General features: G+C 43.7%; 1 protein-coding gene across 5 annotated transcripts; it reads right to left on the reverse strand.

Moving 5' to 3' along the window:
• Positions 1-61: 61 nt before the first annotated feature.
• On the reverse strand, positions 62-15,746 carry bmal1a (basic helix-loop-helix ARNT like 1a). 5 transcript variants are annotated; one of them, XM_060060946.1, is made up of 20 exons: positions 15,588-15,746; positions 12,772-12,857; positions 11,936-11,999; positions 11,513-11,660; positions 11,281-11,301; positions 10,984-11,016; positions 10,069-10,098; positions 9,337-9,494; positions 9,041-9,120; positions 8,820-8,912; positions 8,461-8,578; positions 8,030-8,179; positions 5,898-6,144; positions 5,304-5,410; positions 5,038-5,188; positions 4,648-4,727; positions 4,182-4,290; positions 3,437-3,530; positions 3,241-3,331; positions 62-2,369 (listed from the first exon to the last, which is right to left on the reverse strand). In XM_060060946.1, the coding sequence occupies exons 3-20, from the start codon at positions 11,979-11,981 to the stop codon at positions 2,212-2,214; spliced, it is 1,914 nt and encodes a 637-aa protein (XP_059916929.1). In that variant the 5' UTR covers positions 11,982-11,999; positions 12,772-12,857; positions 15,588-15,746; the 3' UTR covers positions 62-2,211. The 5 variants fall into 5 exon arrangements, with proteins under 5 accessions (XP_059916929.1, XP_059916932.1, XP_059916930.1 ...); XM_060060949.1 differs by having other exon boundaries at positions 11,513-11,698; XM_060060947.1 differs by having other exon boundaries at positions 12,772-12,926; positions 15,588-15,736.
• Positions 15,747-16,519: the final 773 nt, after the last annotated feature.

Here is a 16,519-nt window from a genome sequence, read left to right on the forward strand (position 1 = left end):
GTTTGATCCTTCTCTTAAAATAATAGCGTTCAGTGAGAAAACAGACAGTACACTAACTGGCTCAACGACAGAAACCTATTTTTATTTGAAAAATATTTGACAGCAGATACATTACACATCATACTTATATATATATATTTGCATAAAGTATACTCTCAACAAATTTAAAGATCTGATACATTACTGTGGGGTGGGAAAGAGGCAGTATATTAACAAGGGTACATCTTGTTGGTTGTGTGTAGTGTGAAAGCATTGCGAGAGAACTGTTCAGAGACAAGGAGATAAAGCATCACCAGCAAGTGTGTGAGGACGCCGGCAACAATCACCTTTTGAACATTATACATACCCCGTTCAAACTCATTCAGTCAATACTTCTCTAACCTGGTTAAGAAGCAATTGTTGAAACATTTTTGATTCAAGAATAAAAACACTTAAGTCTGTTCAGTTACATCGTTGCAAGGTGAAAAAGATGGTAATGATTTTTGTCCAACAAAAACTGTTTTTTGACCGGTACTTGTAGCATTGTATACCATTTATAAGAGGTAGAAAAACTGTACAATATTACAACAATATCGATTGAAATCAAATTAAGTGAAAACATTGAAATCATTTTATTCAATAACTCACTGGTTAAATTCACGTCATCTTGAAGTTAATATTTGAGTGACCTTTGAGGAAATTTGACATGGCAAATTTGTCCTTTTCTACCACCATGGATACCAATCTGATGAGACAGAAGTGAAAAAGGCATGCGGGTTTCATTTGACCCTAAATGGAGCTTCGGCCTCAGTCCTGTTCTATATGGGATGGATTCTAAGTGACTACCTTTGATAGTCATGCAGGGGGATTAGAACATAGAACATGGCTGAGTAGGAACATAGAGATTCTGATTTAACTCTAGATATTCTGAGCATATGGTTATATTGGCAAATACAAATCTACAATTTGAAAAGGGAACAGAGAAATTAAGAAATATTTTGAGATGCTCATAATTGTCCCTTCTGATTATGATTCTCGTGGGATTAAAATTTACCAACAAATAAGATCACTAAAAAAGGTATCATGTTCAGGTTACATTTTTTTAATATTTTGACTAGTAATCTTAACTTCCAAATAAACACATTTTCAACCTGGCCAAAGCATACAAGCTGTTAGAAATTGCCTTTCATTTAAAAAAAAACAACTTAATCAGTTTGGAAGGACAATCTGTTCAAGGATGATCTCTTCATCCTTGTTCCCTTCCCACGAGAACAACTGTTAGGGATACTCAGTTTAGTAATACTTCTGCTGAATGAAGGTCTGTGTTCCAAAGGAGTGGCCCTTTTTTGACCCTGCTTATTATGACGCATGTTGCTTAGTTTGTCTGACCAAAATAGTCCAAATCCTTTTCTTAAATGCACAGATACCCTGTTGTCAAGGGATGGCGTTGTTTAATACAAGCACAGTAAAAACCTTGACAGTAATGATGCAGGTTTTTGCCAGGTATGAAAATACAGCACTTTGGCAATTTACACAATGCCACTCATAAATCTGATATTGTATTTCCAATCGATCAGTATCCACCTTTCCTGTGTCACTTATTGACTCATGATAAGGGCTTCGCAAGAACAAAGTAGGTCATCTGGAAATAGTATTACTGACTAGCTTAGGATAGCATCAAGATAAAGAATACAACAGGTAGCATTAGGTAGGTAGTAGTTAATATGGCATCGGACTCCAAACAAACCTTGACAGTTTCATTGATAAAAACAAAACGGCAGCAGAGGGCTCTTGTTCCCGAGCCCTGGGGTCCTAGAGATCCGTCCTCAGTGCGGAGGCTCCTGTGGGGGGGGGTGGTATGTGTGCTGCCCCTCTGACAGTCTAAAGAGGGGCCTTGCTCTTCGCCACAGCACTCTTCAGTCATATCCCGCTAACCTTCATAGGAGGAGGCCGTTCTGGACATCTGGTGCAGTCGATACGGTTTTCTTTCTTTTCGTGAAGCTACGTGTTCAAGAAACACTCCCTTTTTGCGCCGTCTATGGAGGGGCTGTTGTCCTGCATGTGACGGTACACACCAGATGAGAGCAGGGGGGGCGGCACGTGGCGATGCCCCCGTCAGACCCACCCTCTGGACACACGTACGTAGGGGTGGGGAGGGGGGAGGGGCAGCAGGTAGCACAGGTAGAACCCCTGCCCCACCCCTACACACGAACACATAAACACAGGTGGGTCTCACAAAGGCCAGGGCAGGTCGCTAAAGTCTACTGGTCCTCCCAGGCCGGCATCGGCCTCCAGAAGGGACATGATGACCGCCATGGCCGCCTCATCGTTGCTGGGGCTACTGGAGCCCGGCTCGTCCATGATGTCGATGCTCAGGTGGGAGTTGTCGCCTGAGGAGACCACAACAAACACACACACACACACACACACACACCAGACCATTATAAGAGGGGCTCCCTTGTTTTAATGTAGTTCACAGTGGCAATGATGTCGGTCATTACATGATTCAGCTCGGGACTCAATTGTTTGGACGCTAGCGCCTCTCGGTGTATCGTACAGTGTGTCCACTGCACATTGGGGGAGACGCGCTTGATTAGCGCTTGCAGCCCTCCTAGTTTCCCTGCCATTGCCTGAGCCCCAGCTGTGCAGATCCCCACACAGTCCTCCTGTTTCAGATCAGCATCTATCAAGAAATAGTCAATGATTTTGAACAACTTGTCTGCAGTTGCTCTGGTAGTTACACGTTTGCAGAAAAGCAATTAGTGAGTCTCCAAATGGCGTCTTAACTTGTTTGGCCTCATACTGTCAGAAGCCAATATTTGGAGACACCCAACCCACTGCGGTCTCTCTTCATTATCCACCGTTGTACTGGTGAAACCGAGGGTGAGATATGCCTCATCATATTTTCTTGTCTTTCTTTTCAGTAGTTGAGTCATTTGGTGTGGATTCACCTTCTGCTTTACTTTCACCTGGCAGTACTTTCACAAACCTTTCCATGATTTGCTAGCTAGCCGTGAAGAAGAAAAATGTGCGCCTATAATTTATATTTAGCTTCGCGTGCCGCACGCCGTGTCCCACCGCGCACAGCTCCCCCCCCCCTCTGTCATAACTCTGGGGCCCCCCCTAGGGGGCGCGCCCCCCCAGTTTGAAAACCAGAGCATTACACAATGCTGTGAAATGACATCTCTGTGTGTCTATGTGTCTGTGTCTCTCTCTGCGCCTGTCTCTGCGTCCGTGCGGGCGTGTGCGTTTCCCACTTACTCATGATGGACTGGTTAGAGTAGGGGTACCCTATGGAGTCGGGTCCGGTGAGGATCCCGGTTGACGGCAGGTCCGGAGTCCCGTTCTGGATCTACAGTGACAGTGGCGTCGGATTAGCTTTGAAACACGGCAACAATCACAGTGCAAGTGCCTGGATGCAGAACAGCAATCATAACCAAAGTTCACTTCGACTTACTTTCTTGCCTCCCGGGGAGCCGGTGTCTGGAGGCGGGGTGCTGGTGATGTTCAGAGGGCTGGAGCCCGAGCTGGAAGGAGAGGAGCCTCTGATCCTAACGACGTGAATAAGCAAAGAGGTTCAAAATAGCCCCGATGTTGTTCCACACATAATGCAACACATACAATATAAAAGGCAGCGCTAAAACATTTATGCTGTAAAAGTGCTGAAATTGTGTTGACAAAAATAACCCGTCCTCGTTGCAACATCTCTGTACTTGCTTCTCTAAGCGAGCGTTGTGGCATTCCGCCACTTAAACCTCGGGCCGGGCGGGTCCGAGGTGGGGTGATTGACGGCGTATACCGCCGCCACCCACTGAGTGGCGACGAAGAGCATCACTCTCTCCCCAATCAGTGAGATTGGGGGACACCTGGCCGGAGGCAGAGGAGCCATTTTAAAAGGAGCAGGAGGACTGACATTTGGAGGGCGGGAGCGAGGAAGAAGGAAGCAGGAAGCGCTCTGGTGCGCGAGCGCGAGCGACTAGAGGCCCACGGAGGCCCTAGAGACCGCAATTACATTTTATGATTTAAGTTGTATGCAATAAATGCAGAATGCGGCTTAACCCTCGCTCAAGGTGTGTTTCGTACGTGGAACTCGGCCCATTGGGGCAGCGGGGTGCCACAGCGTACAAAAAAGAAAACCTGGACAGGAATGATGAGTGGAGATCACTTTGTGTTCGGGGCCTGGACCGGCGGTCGTGCCTCACCTCTGGATCTCCATCACCTCTTCTGCGATCATGCGTCCTATCTTCCCGGCCCCGGCCCTCGTGCCCCCTGGGATTCCAGGAACTGTCTGCAGCACCCTCCGGCCCCCGCCTACGTCCACAGAACCAACCAGGAGGACATTGTTCATTGTTACAGCAGCATGCTTGGAGAGAGAGTCCATTCATTACAATGTAATAATGATCCAAACTCTTAAGACAACACTTCAAGGCCAGGGAAACATGTGCCATACATGTGCATCTTTGAACGCAACAGCTAAAATCGAAATCATAAAATGTTCATATGTTTACAAGTTACCGTCTCAGTTAAACTACAGTTAATCGAGCTGAATGATTTATTTTTTTGGTCGACTTGCAGGTTTTCCCAAAGTAACAGTGGCTGTGCTTGTGGACCTGAAGCGAGCAGCAGGTAAAAGCACCGTGGTGGTGGTGGGATGGGCTGGAGCCTTACCCTCAGAGGTGAGCGCACTGTCCATGCTCTGTGGAGAGGCGGCTGACTGAGGGTAGTCTGATCCCTCCACCATAGGACAGCTGAACACAAGAGGGAGAGCCATCAACACCAAGGTGCACCTGAGGCAGGTAAGTAATCATCATACTAGCATTGACCCCAGACGGTTAACTCGTGAAGTTGGACTTGGCATCAATGAATAAGGATAATTACACTCAAACGCTTAACTAGAGTGTTTTATTGTTGTTAATCATCATATTGGCATCATATTAGACAGCTCATCTTGGATCACACGCCGTCCGAGAGAATCAAGGTCCAAATCAACCCTTTTAATAAGCACCACTTTGAATAAATATGATCACCCACACACACACACACACAGGGACGACTCACGAGACCACGGTGTTGGTGGAGACGATGTACTCCACCTCCTTGGTCCAGGGGTTCATGAAGCTGAACCAGCGGCTCCGCAGTGTGATGAACGAGCCGTCCTTGATCTTGAACTTGTAACAGTTTGTGTTGATCTTTTCCCTCATCTGGAGGACTGCGCACACACACCCCCACTTTGTTCATAGCTACACTTAAACGTAAACGTTTGGTTACTCGTATACAGATGTGTATTCATGCACCTCATGGGGATCCATGAGGTGGACCGCTACCTTGTCTGTGGCACTCGGCGAGGTGGCCGATGTCGTCCTGGTGGAAGTACTCGTAGAAGGAGGTCCCCAGCAGCTCTTGGGGGAGGTAGGCCAGGATGGCCGTCGCCCTGGAGACGAGACGGGGAGGCAGATGGAGGAGAGGGAGTGTGATGGAGAGAGACGGACGAGGAGACAGAAGAGATGGGGAGAGCGGAAAGAGACGGAGACGGTGTTAACGGATCTCAAATTCTAGATCTCAATTCAAATAATTAGGCCCAATATGTTTGAAATAATAGAACCCTTTAACAGAGGCGATATATCATTGCTCATAATGCTATTATGTTACCCTGGTACATAATAGAGTCCTAATTAATTTGTCAGGGGCGTTTCCAGGCATACCTAGGCAACCTAAGCGGTCGCCTAGGGCGCCCCCTGCAGGGCGAGAGGGGGCACTAATTCAGCACATGTTGCCAAGAGTGCCAGAAAGGCCAGAGACGCCACTGATTGTCAATCCTACGATGGCGCCTCTGTGCCGGGTCTATTGTGAAAGAAAGCCGTTGCAGACATCCCATTTAAAAAGGAACACAGACTGAGCCACCGAGCGCTGGAGCTCACCTCTGGTCGACGAAGACGAACTTCCCGTCGATGGCGTGGCGCGAGACGTACTCGGTGGGCTTGACCCGGATGTCGGCGGTGGGGGGCTGAGGCACGATGTGGGGGTGCAGCCGGCCGATGGCCACCAGGCAGCTCAGGTTGCAGCCCTCGTTGTCGGGCTCGTTGTCCTCGTCCAGGCCCGTCTTGGTGGGCGGCCAGCTCTTCAGGTAGCCCGTACTGTGGATGGTGCAGAAGCTCTTGCGGTCCACTGCGGAGAGAGATGGAGCAGTCGACATCATATGCACACAAACACACACGCGCGCGTAGAATTATTGAGGGAAAGAGGCTGAACTTGGAATGGATTCAAAATAGCATGTTGGTGAGATGTAAAACCTAGGAGGACAGAAGGTGCTAGAATCCATCAACAACGCGTGTGTATATATACCATACCATATGAAATGGATTGCTGCTGGCACCTGAAGTGGGACACCAGAACAAGAGATGTGGGTCCGGGCCAAACTTATACTGGCACTAAGATGGTGAGATTCTTGTGGTGAATTGTTAAGTTTCACATTTCACAAAGCGAAAAGTAAAATAAAAATGGCACATTAAAAGAGAGGGGAAGGTTTAGCTTCATCAAATATTCAACAGCCGTGACAGTTTTTGTGAGTTGTGCAACAGCTTCCAAATGCCTTTTGAAATTCCTTAACCGATTGGTGGTTTAAAATAAAAATAATAAAAGCAAGCTGTTGAGTAAAAGTGGCATGCCAAATGTGCAAGCAGCAGTCATGTGCTTAGTCTTTAGAGAGCCCAGCAATAGACGTCATCTCAATGTGGCCCTCTGAGGCCCTGGGACACGTCACAGTACAGCTGATGAGCCCAGAGGCTTAACTAACTAAAAGGACAACTGGCAATGTGCGGAGGGGTTGAGTAGCTCAAAGTATTTCAAATACAAGAGGGATTGTTGACTTTATTAGGGAAAGTTCAGGACGTAGAGATAGCCTTTTAAGTTCTGGAAATCCACAGGGAGACTGTGCTAGATTTAAAAGCGAGTGTAAGTGAGGCTACTTCCTGGGTGCTTGTATAAGGCTCTCTCCTGTGGTTACTGGACTGTACGTCCTGAGGACGCTCCACTGAACATAGTGGAACACAGAGGTTTAAATAGAACCTTTCTTAAAATACTAAACCAGAGGTGAAAGGCTTTCAGCGGATGACGACGTATAGACAAAAGGCAAACACAAAGGCTACGACTTCACTATGTAGGGTGTGTCACGGCAACATTTTTCAAGAAAGTATTTAAAATACAGCAATGCTGAGACTGAAAGCAGTCCCAGAGGTATTCACGCACCGCCTATCCCAGCGCCCCCTTTTTACAAGCCAATCGCGGTTGTAGTAGGTTGTACACGCGCACGCACGCACGCACGCACCGCAAAGTGGTTTCTCTTAAGAGCAATTACTGTACTGGACACTGGGGCGTCGTGGAATGACCTATCAACACAACACGTTTTCCAAACTGTGGGCAAATTGTCCTCTACACTCTTGGCAAGTTTCAGTTCCTGCCTCCTTTATACGCAGACTTGCGATGGAAAAAAGGAGCATTAGAGCTAGATCTGCATTTATTCAAATCGACACGGAGACCTCATTCTTTTTAGCTTTCGTCGTGCAATGAATATTACTTTTTCTGCCCTCTGAATTTAAATTATAGTGTTGGGTAAAGCGTGTCCATAGATCATGTGTATGCAATTTTGTGCATGAAATGTCTATGAAATTTTCACTCTGCAGCAAAATATATCCTGACGGACATTATGGGTCCCAATGGAATGGCAATGGCAATCTTCAGCATGTTCACCATTGGGGCAGCCATGACGGATGTTTAACTAAGATCAGAAGTTATATTTCCCTCTATGGGAAATTCAGTACCAAACTTCTCCAATAACTAAGTTAGAGGGATACCTAAGGGTCTGAGAAACTTGAACAAATAAAAGTAATAATAATTACAACAATAAAAATAGGTATATCCACAGATACTCTGTGAATACCTAATTAACACAAACCCAAACCAATCTGCAACACTATCACTGAAAGGATGCCCACAGATAGCCATGATGTGTGTATGGGTGAGTGAGAGAGAGAGGAGAGACTATGGTCAGTACCTTTCTTTTTTGAGCAGGTGGAAGGGAAGTCCTTCTCCTCTACTTTGACCGAGGGCCTGTTGCACTTCATCCTACAGAAGAAGGAGCGTCGGGCCCCAGAGCAGAGCCTGGACGGGCTGGGGGCGATGTCAGTCTTCACCGGCAGACCCGCTGCAACGCACCACCGCGAAAAGGCCATTAGATTGACACATGAATGCAGTGGCTCTTCTCCAGGTCGCTCCTTTGGGACCATTGGGCTTTAACTCTGGTTTAAACTGTTAACGTTAAACCAAGGTGAGTTGCTGATCCTTTGTTGCGTATTCAAGTTCAGCACTGATGTACACGCATCTGCTTGTGAGGTTTTTGTTTTGTCGTATAGACACACACACACACACACACACACACACACACACACACACACACAGGCCCGTGCGTCAGACGCTGCCATTTACTTTTAGCGTCGATGAGCCTCTCGCGTGGGGCTGTGTCCGAGGAGGACAGCTGCTCCTTGACTTTGGCGATGTCCTTGGGGTGAAGGTAATCGAACAGACTCTGGCCTATCAGATCGTTCTGCAGTGGACCACACATGGGGAGGAGGAGTTAATACAAGAGAGGGACGGGTTCTCCTTATGTAGGCTGTTGGGGTACTAAAAGTTAGCGTATCCTGTCAAATTTGAGAGGGCAAGTTAACTTTTAGTTCACTTTTTAGTTAGTTCACCTTTTCTCATAAATCTGCCGTTTAGATTATTTTGTTAGTTAACTTTTAGTCAACTTGATATAACAACATCACATCAAAAGTTTGGACTCTTACCTGGCTGTAGTTCAGAATCTTGTAGACAGACTCGGAGACAAACAGAATCTTGCCACGGTCACATCCAACCACAAACAGAAACCCATCAGCAGCCTATATGTACACATAGAAAAAATAATAATAATCAACAACCAAACGTTTTGAATATGCTCATGATGACTTGTGTTCAACCCCCTGCCCCCTCACCTCTGATAATAGTAAGAATCCCTGGTTGCACTCACCCTTAGGATCAAATGCTTCAGTTCGTCATCTGTCAGAAACGAGGGCTTGTAGTTGGCTTCTGTGTAAGGGTTGGCTGCACCTAGGAGGACAAAGGCATGCGTCACTCGAGCCTTTCTCCCTGCGCGGCAGTACCTGCCGCCATGTTAAGATCTCGGATCAACCTCTTGGAAAGAGAGTGATACGTCTTCTATTTATTTAACACTGCTAAGCCTAAGATACCTTCTCTGCTCTAGCCCATACGTATCTAGGCTATAGGTAATTGTATTCCCCTTGACTCTGAACCTCTCCCCCTTACCCCGTAAGGTCTTCATGTGCTGCACGGCCATGCGCAGGACCGTCAGCTTGTCCAGTTTCCTGGACATGGCGTTGCAGGTGGGCACCAATGACGCCAGCTCGTCGATGAAGCTGTTCATCTTGTCCCGCCTCCGTTTCTCAATCTGACTGTGGGCCTCCCTATGGGACAAGGCGTGGGAGAATGGAGCCATGGTAAGTTTATTTATGGTCTCTGGTGGCCTAAGAGCTCTAGCGGGATCATAACACACAAACAGAGCAGATATGTTTTTTTGCCTCCTGAACTGTGGGGTCCTTTATGGACTATAAGTTGTTGTCTTTAACTCAATCGTCCAGCCAATAGGAAGCCAGTGTAGGAATCTGAGCACTGGTATAGATTTCAGAGACATCTGCATAGTTGGGTTAGGAGATATCATTGTTTTTATAATTTGGACTAAGGGGGGCATTTAATAGGAGCTGAGGGGGAGTGTTAAGTGTTTTGTCCCTCCATGACTTCTGTGAAAGTCCAACCATTCGGCTCTCCAAGAGAATTATTACAGTAATTACAGCTTATCTTACTGTTGGCCATCAGCTATACTCTGATCTATTCCCTTCTGACGTTATAATTTATATTTTATGAAATTGAAAGATGCAAAGTAACACAACTAATTGTCTCGTCCGAACGTACAAATGCATAAGAAAAGGTGATTGCAGTGCTGTCACACAAAGACACATGCACAAACGTGCCACAAATTACCTGGCATTCTTTATCCGGCCATGTGGGTCACTGGAGAAAAACAGAGAGAAGGATTAAAGGAGGAGGGTTACCGCCAGATTCTTACCCAGGTAGTAAGTAACACAAGACTATTACACAAGCCGTCTAGCACAGCGGCAGTATTAGGTAAAGAAAGGTCAAGGGAGGGGCAGATGTTGGGCAAGGCGAACAAGAAGAAACTAGGTCAGAAAGAAGGTACAAAATCACTCTCTCCTGGAACTGTGCTTGCTGAATGAACAATGCTTGTGCAACAGGGTACAGCTTGAGGCTAAATTTAGCTGTAACACCAGTGATGCAATGGAAATTTAATTGATGGTGCAAATGTTATGCCTTAATGCCCCCGATGACACACTCAATGACATAAATAAGGCAAAGTAGAACCATAGGAGGGTTTCTGATAATGCCTTTATCATAAAAGAACAATACAAATCAGATCATTCCTTTTTTGACTACCATGTTCCAGGTTTATTTAGAAACTAACACTTCACCATCAACCAGAACATAGAACCAAGTGATCCTACCAGAGTAGTCATGGGTTTAGAACTAGGAAAATATTACCCTTTTGAATGGTAATGGGATTGAATCTGCGAGACCTTTAAAGGACGACCTCTGACATCATCCGGATGATGAATCAGAAGTATTAACCCCTTATGAGCCTGAATGTTGGCGGGGATCCATCATGGGTGAGCTGCAGCTCAACCATGTATTATGAAAGCAGATCAGGCAATTAGGCCTCTTAGGGACTCGCAATTATGAAATTGGAAAAAGTCCATAGAGCAAAATCTAGCCCAAGTCTGTTAAATCCAATTTGATGTGATTATGGCATTTGCTGCTGGGTTATTGGCTTTGTTTAGACTAACATTTGTATTTGGTTTATACCACAAACAGGACTCTTACCTTCCCATTTTATCCTTGTCCGGGTCCATGTCACTAAGGACATACAACAAGTAATACAATTAGTAAGAATAAGTTTCAATATAAAATCTGATCATCACTGTATTTATTTATTATTATTGTTGTTTTTTTCACTATTTTGTTTTTAAACGATTTATGATGACTTTATGCTCTGTAAGGTGACCTTGGGTGCCTTGAAAGGCGCCTCTAAATTAAATGTATTATTATTATTATAAATAAATGCATTTTTTCTCCATCACTGAAATAATGTTCGACCAGTATAATCATATTACAACTTACTCAAACGAAAAGCCATCGATCCTGCAAGAGAACATCGAACAATTAACAACACATACAAACGGTTATTAGTTTATTACAGGTTGTACACTAGAAGAAAGCTTAGTTTCATTAAAAACTCTTTACAGATTATAAGCAATTGAGCAGTACAGCTCTGCCCTTGTCCTAGTATTCCAATCCAAAAATGAGCATGTGTGTGTGTGTGTGTGTGTGTTTTGATCTGGTGTGTCCGTACTGGTAGTCAGTGGTGCTCCCCTTCCTTTTGCGGGTGTAGTCCAGGCCGGGTGTGCTGGTGGTGTTGGAGATGAGGTCGGTCGAGCCGGAAGACATGAAGTCGGTCATGGTAGACGAGATGTCCATCCTTTGGTCAGCCATCAGATCATCTGCAGCCAAGAAGCAAACACCTCTGCTAGGAGAACAGCTTTTGAAGGAGAAAACAATGGAATGGACCATTTCTTAACTGCCAATATAGAGAAGGCCAATCAAATAAATATTGTATGATTCTGATAGGCAAAATAAGTGATATATTTAACATTAAAATTAATTAAAATATAGAGGATAGAGACCCCCATTTGGGTAAATCCTCTGACTGGGGCGACCAAAGCTCAAGAGGTGTAACAGCTGCTCTTTGAATGAAACAAAAAGATGTCACACTCACCACAGATGTTCATCACTGCATCTGTACTAAAATCATCTCCTTCCATCCACTCTGAAGACCTTGACTGTGGAGGCAAAACAAATAAACCGGATATAAGAAGTTAAAACTAGGTTTGCTTCATTGAATTAGACATTAAGCACTATGGAGCAACGGAAGACACAACACAACACAAAGGTGGACCCACACCCAAGGAGCACAACATCACCATGGGAACACCTCACTGATTGGTATGAGAACGTTGGACATAACAGGAATTCATTAATTACCTTTCTAACCCGCTCTTATAATGTGTACGGGTACTCCATATCAGTTAGTAGAAATAGACCATGTCTTTGGTGATGGTGGTCACAGACACATAAAAATCATTCATACTCCCGTCGCTGATTGTGACCCACTTTTAGGCAGCCAAATTGCTTATTTCCGATGCCTTTAATAAAAAGGCAGCCCCGGACTCCCTTTGATGGTTGGCTTGGCGTCGCCGGTTACAAGCATTTCCATCAGTGAATATATCACACTCGAGTCAAATGTTACAAACAATACTTGATAAGATTATATTTAATACTTGTGAGCACAGTGAAACAGATCAGTGTTCGATCCTTCACTTTATATACACATTGTCCCTTCTCGCCACCTATGCCATTAATAAATAGTTGACTTCCTTATTCAGCACTTGGCAAAATTAAGTGCTAACCTGGAGAAGCGTCTAAGTTGTTTATCGTTTCACTTCTTGGAATTCCATAGTGCAAGACAACACCAACGGCTAGATCGATTTCTAAGTACTGCCTGAGCTGGCTAAGCCTCATTGCACATCCATAGAATAAAAGACAAACAAGTACCTTGTTAGAGAGCAAAATCTAGCCTCTCGGTCTGGTGTGAAAATGCCTTGATCAATCTGGTCTGTTCCAGCCTGGACTGGTCTGGACTGAAAATGGAAAAATTCCAATTAACTTTTTTCATCGGTTTCTCTTAGTCCCTTGCATATCTGGTCTACCTGTGGATAGGAAGAGAGCGCCTTAAATAAGGCCTATCGAATCCGGCAAATTCTTTAACAATTATTTTGTACAAATGTACACACCCAGCAATTGATTAGAGTTCGAAGTACATGAGATATAAAGACAGGAGAAACAAACAATACAAAATACACCATTGACTAACGGGATAGAGAAGATCTCTATGCTTTTGTTGAATAGGTGTGTCATGAGAAGGAGTGTGATGACCAGGAGAATTTGGCTTCAATATCCTTTTCACTCAACTCTGTCTTTCATACAGTCTACCATTCAATGTATATGGTGCCTGGCAGCTTAAGTGGCTCTGCGTATACATGTGTATGTTTTCAGAGGCAGTGGTTTATATGACTAAATCCGGATTGGTTTATAGTACAACGTTTCCTTCAGGAAAGCAAGGATCAAAATTTAAGCAATTTAAGAGATACAACAAATACTTTTAGTTAGAATATGTTGATCATATATAAATGCATTGATTCACCACTTCATCACTGGAAATCGATGTTGTTCTTTAAAATACCCAGAATAGGTTCAATATTACTGGCACACATGATATCCATAGTGAAGCAGCAGATATCTTCTGTTAATCAGGGTCTATAAATCAGAGCTTTGCCAGATAGACTACCCCAAGACTAAGATAGTTTGAGCAGCTAAAGTGAACACAATGGACAGGTTTGAGGAATCTTATCGAGTTATTAAACGTAGGATCTCAACTCTCAACTCTATCTTTTCACATATTCACTTCTCACCCGTTTTATGGCCTGGTTGGATGGATTCCAAGCCACTAATTTGTGTTTTGGTAAACATTCCTCTTTACACAAGCAGGGGCTATCATTGTGAACAATACTGATAACTGCTGAACCACTGACAAAATTGCCCTGTTTTGATCTAACATATGCATGCTGGGAATGTGTGAGCTCAGCTATTTATTTATTTTTAACACGATACCTGGTCAGGCCCGGCTTGGTTAGATGTTTTACAGGGACAAAGCTCTTGGCCAGGAGAAAAAAAACACTGTCATTACAGCTTGCTGGAAGGAAATTGTGCTGGAGTGGAAAGTGGGTCAGCTCGTCACTCTTAGTCTCAAAAGGCTGGCCTCATTTTCATCCACCAACTCAGCTACCACTACTTTGTTAGTGAGTCAGCAAGCCATGAGGCTATATATTTCCATAACCTAAATGATAACGTGCACAAACTCAAATCAGTCATGAGGCAACTGGCCAGTGATTATGGCTGTTTAAAATACATTAGGCTTACCCCTTGAAATGTGATTGCACCGAGACATTATTCTAAACCAACTAGTGTTATAATATATTGTGTGAGTATTCACGAGATCAAGTTCGGCCCAGAAGAAATGTATCTATCATAAACCTTGCCCAAATGATGATTCACATAATGTCAACTTTAACATTGTAACGCATTTTAATCTCTAAAATATGTTGTTTTGATATTAGCCTATAGGCGTTGAATGCCCTCATTGGGCTTTAAAATCACGACTGGAGCAGCCATGGTTACCTGCTTGTATTAGTTAATTAGCAACACAAAATGATTGCACACATTCATTAAGTTGACTAGACCTTTCAAGATTCTATATTATTTCATTTTTAAAGGATAAGGATGCAGGAATAAGAGTCTTTAACGGTACGGTATTTAGAAAGCTGATCTGATAAGCTTCATTTTCCCCAAACAGGCATATAATTTAGAATTGAAAACGTTGGCCCGTCTGCTGAGGAAACAATGAAGATCAAGCAATTTAAAAATAAGTGTTTAAATTCTCACATATAAATCTGTAGTGGCCTACAAAAATTGTTGATAATGATGTGGAGCAGCCATTTTAAGGAAACAAGCAGCAAATACATTTGTTGAAAACAAATACATCGACATTGGTAATAGATGCATTAAACTAATTTCTAAACATATGCCAATGAGGGGGGGGAATAATGATAACGCATGAAAAGAGTGTACACATACACGACGTGCCGCAAGAAGCCAGAACAAGCGGATCTCTCACGCCAGGTGCGTGTGATGCTCATCGTTTAGAAAACACGTTGGAGACCCAGAGTGGTCCAGATATACGACCACTTCATACTATTACATTAGTGTCAAGAGGATATTTGTCCGCCATAGCCCATAATGTTAACATGTGTGTTAGTAGTACTGATTTTACACTGAATATGTTAGCGATCCGTAGCTGCTGCCACAACATCCCCAGGATAGAGGCTACGCAGTGGCTTGAATAGGAGGGGAGACACGGTGACCAGGCCTGTTTACATAGAAGTCCATAGCATGTGGTAGACATGTACACCTATGGCGCTCGCTGCTTGGATAACACAACGTATAGTTCTAGGTCACATACATTGCAAAGCAGCTATTCCTGGCTCCCGCAACATCATGTTTATGAATTCAAAACCGTAAATACATCTTCAGATTTTGCGCAGTTGGCTAACGTTAGCCCATTTGCTAGTTACAGAAGACTGTCAAGAGAAAATACTTGGCAAGCAAGGCTATGTCCCTCCTCTTGTTCTACAGAATCACACTGACATGACCACCGCACAGGGAAAATAACGAGCATATATAACCAACCAAACTATCACAGCTACAAGGGTACATAACGAAGACATCCAATGCATTTATTTAAGTATACTTACATTAGATACAAGGAGAAAGGTCTGTCCATTATAAATCGCTAGGTAAAATGTAATTGCAACGTTACAACTGTGACACAGACGCTTTTCAATCGGTGACCTAGTTTCTATTCCCCGTCATGCCTGTCGGACCACTAACCTAGTTTTTCAACCAATGGACTTATGGGAACTACTATGCGCAGGGCTCTACCCAATTAGAAATAAGTTCAGCAAAGAAAAATATGACGGGCGTGTACGTAGGCCAATGAGAGTCAGCCGGGAAAGGAACTTAACATTTTGTTGTCTATGTAAAATAGAGTTTTTGGCAAATAGGCCTATGTTATCTGGTGCGTGCGCCATCGTGTGTGCTCTCTTTGAAGTAGTCGGCCCATGGTTTTATTATAAGAAGGCCTGAGATTTGTCTTGCATATCATTTTTTTCATAAGGATGTAAGAATAGGCTAATTACCACAAAACGCAGGGCATTAAGGATTGACTTTGTAAACTTTGAATAATAATAATAATAATAATAATAATACAAAAACCTAGAATTTTTGTAAGCATTTTCGAAAGAAAAATACGCATATGTATTAATTTGTCCCTACAAACAATAATCCGACAGCAATAATGAGTGTCTTACTGTATGTTGCGTGAAAAATGTTCTGCGCAAATATTAGAGATTTTTGTAATTGTTGCATAATTTATTTAAGCATGTAGTATTGAATTATGTTGGTGTAGTTTAACAATAAAGCCAAAAATTCAAAAATGTTTTCCCCTTTATGAAACAAATAGGCCTACAGTAGCAGAGGGTTTGTCTAAACATCTGAAAACGGACTACACAATTGAAGAAAGGGCAAACTAGGGTCTGAGAAGAAAAGCGGCCTTGAAGTGTATTTTTTTATACTAACAGACTCACATCCGCCAACACACTCTATACTATGCCACAGAGGGTCTGTG

The sequence above is a fragment of the Gadus macrocephalus genome, chromosome 9 (genome assembly GCF_031168955.1).
Source record: "Gadus macrocephalus chromosome 9, ASM3116895v1".
NCBI lineage: Eukaryota > Metazoa > Chordata > Actinopteri > Gadiformes > Gadidae > Gadus > Gadus macrocephalus.

Excerpts from the sequence above, each read along its gene's own strand:
- bmal1a (XM_060060948.1), bottom strand. The coding sequence starts at position 11,981 with ATGGAAGGAGATGATTTTAGTACAGATGCAGTGATGAACATCTGTG. Across the intron at positions 9,495-10,068 it reads GGCCGGATAAAGAATGCCAG|GGAGGCCCACAGTCAGATTG; the intron begins GTAATTTGTGGC and ends CTTGTCCCATAG. Across the intron at positions 5,411-5,897 it reads TTCGTCTTCGTCGACCAGAG|GGCGACGGCCATCCTGGCCT; the intron begins GTGAGCTCCAGC and ends TCTCGTCTCCAG.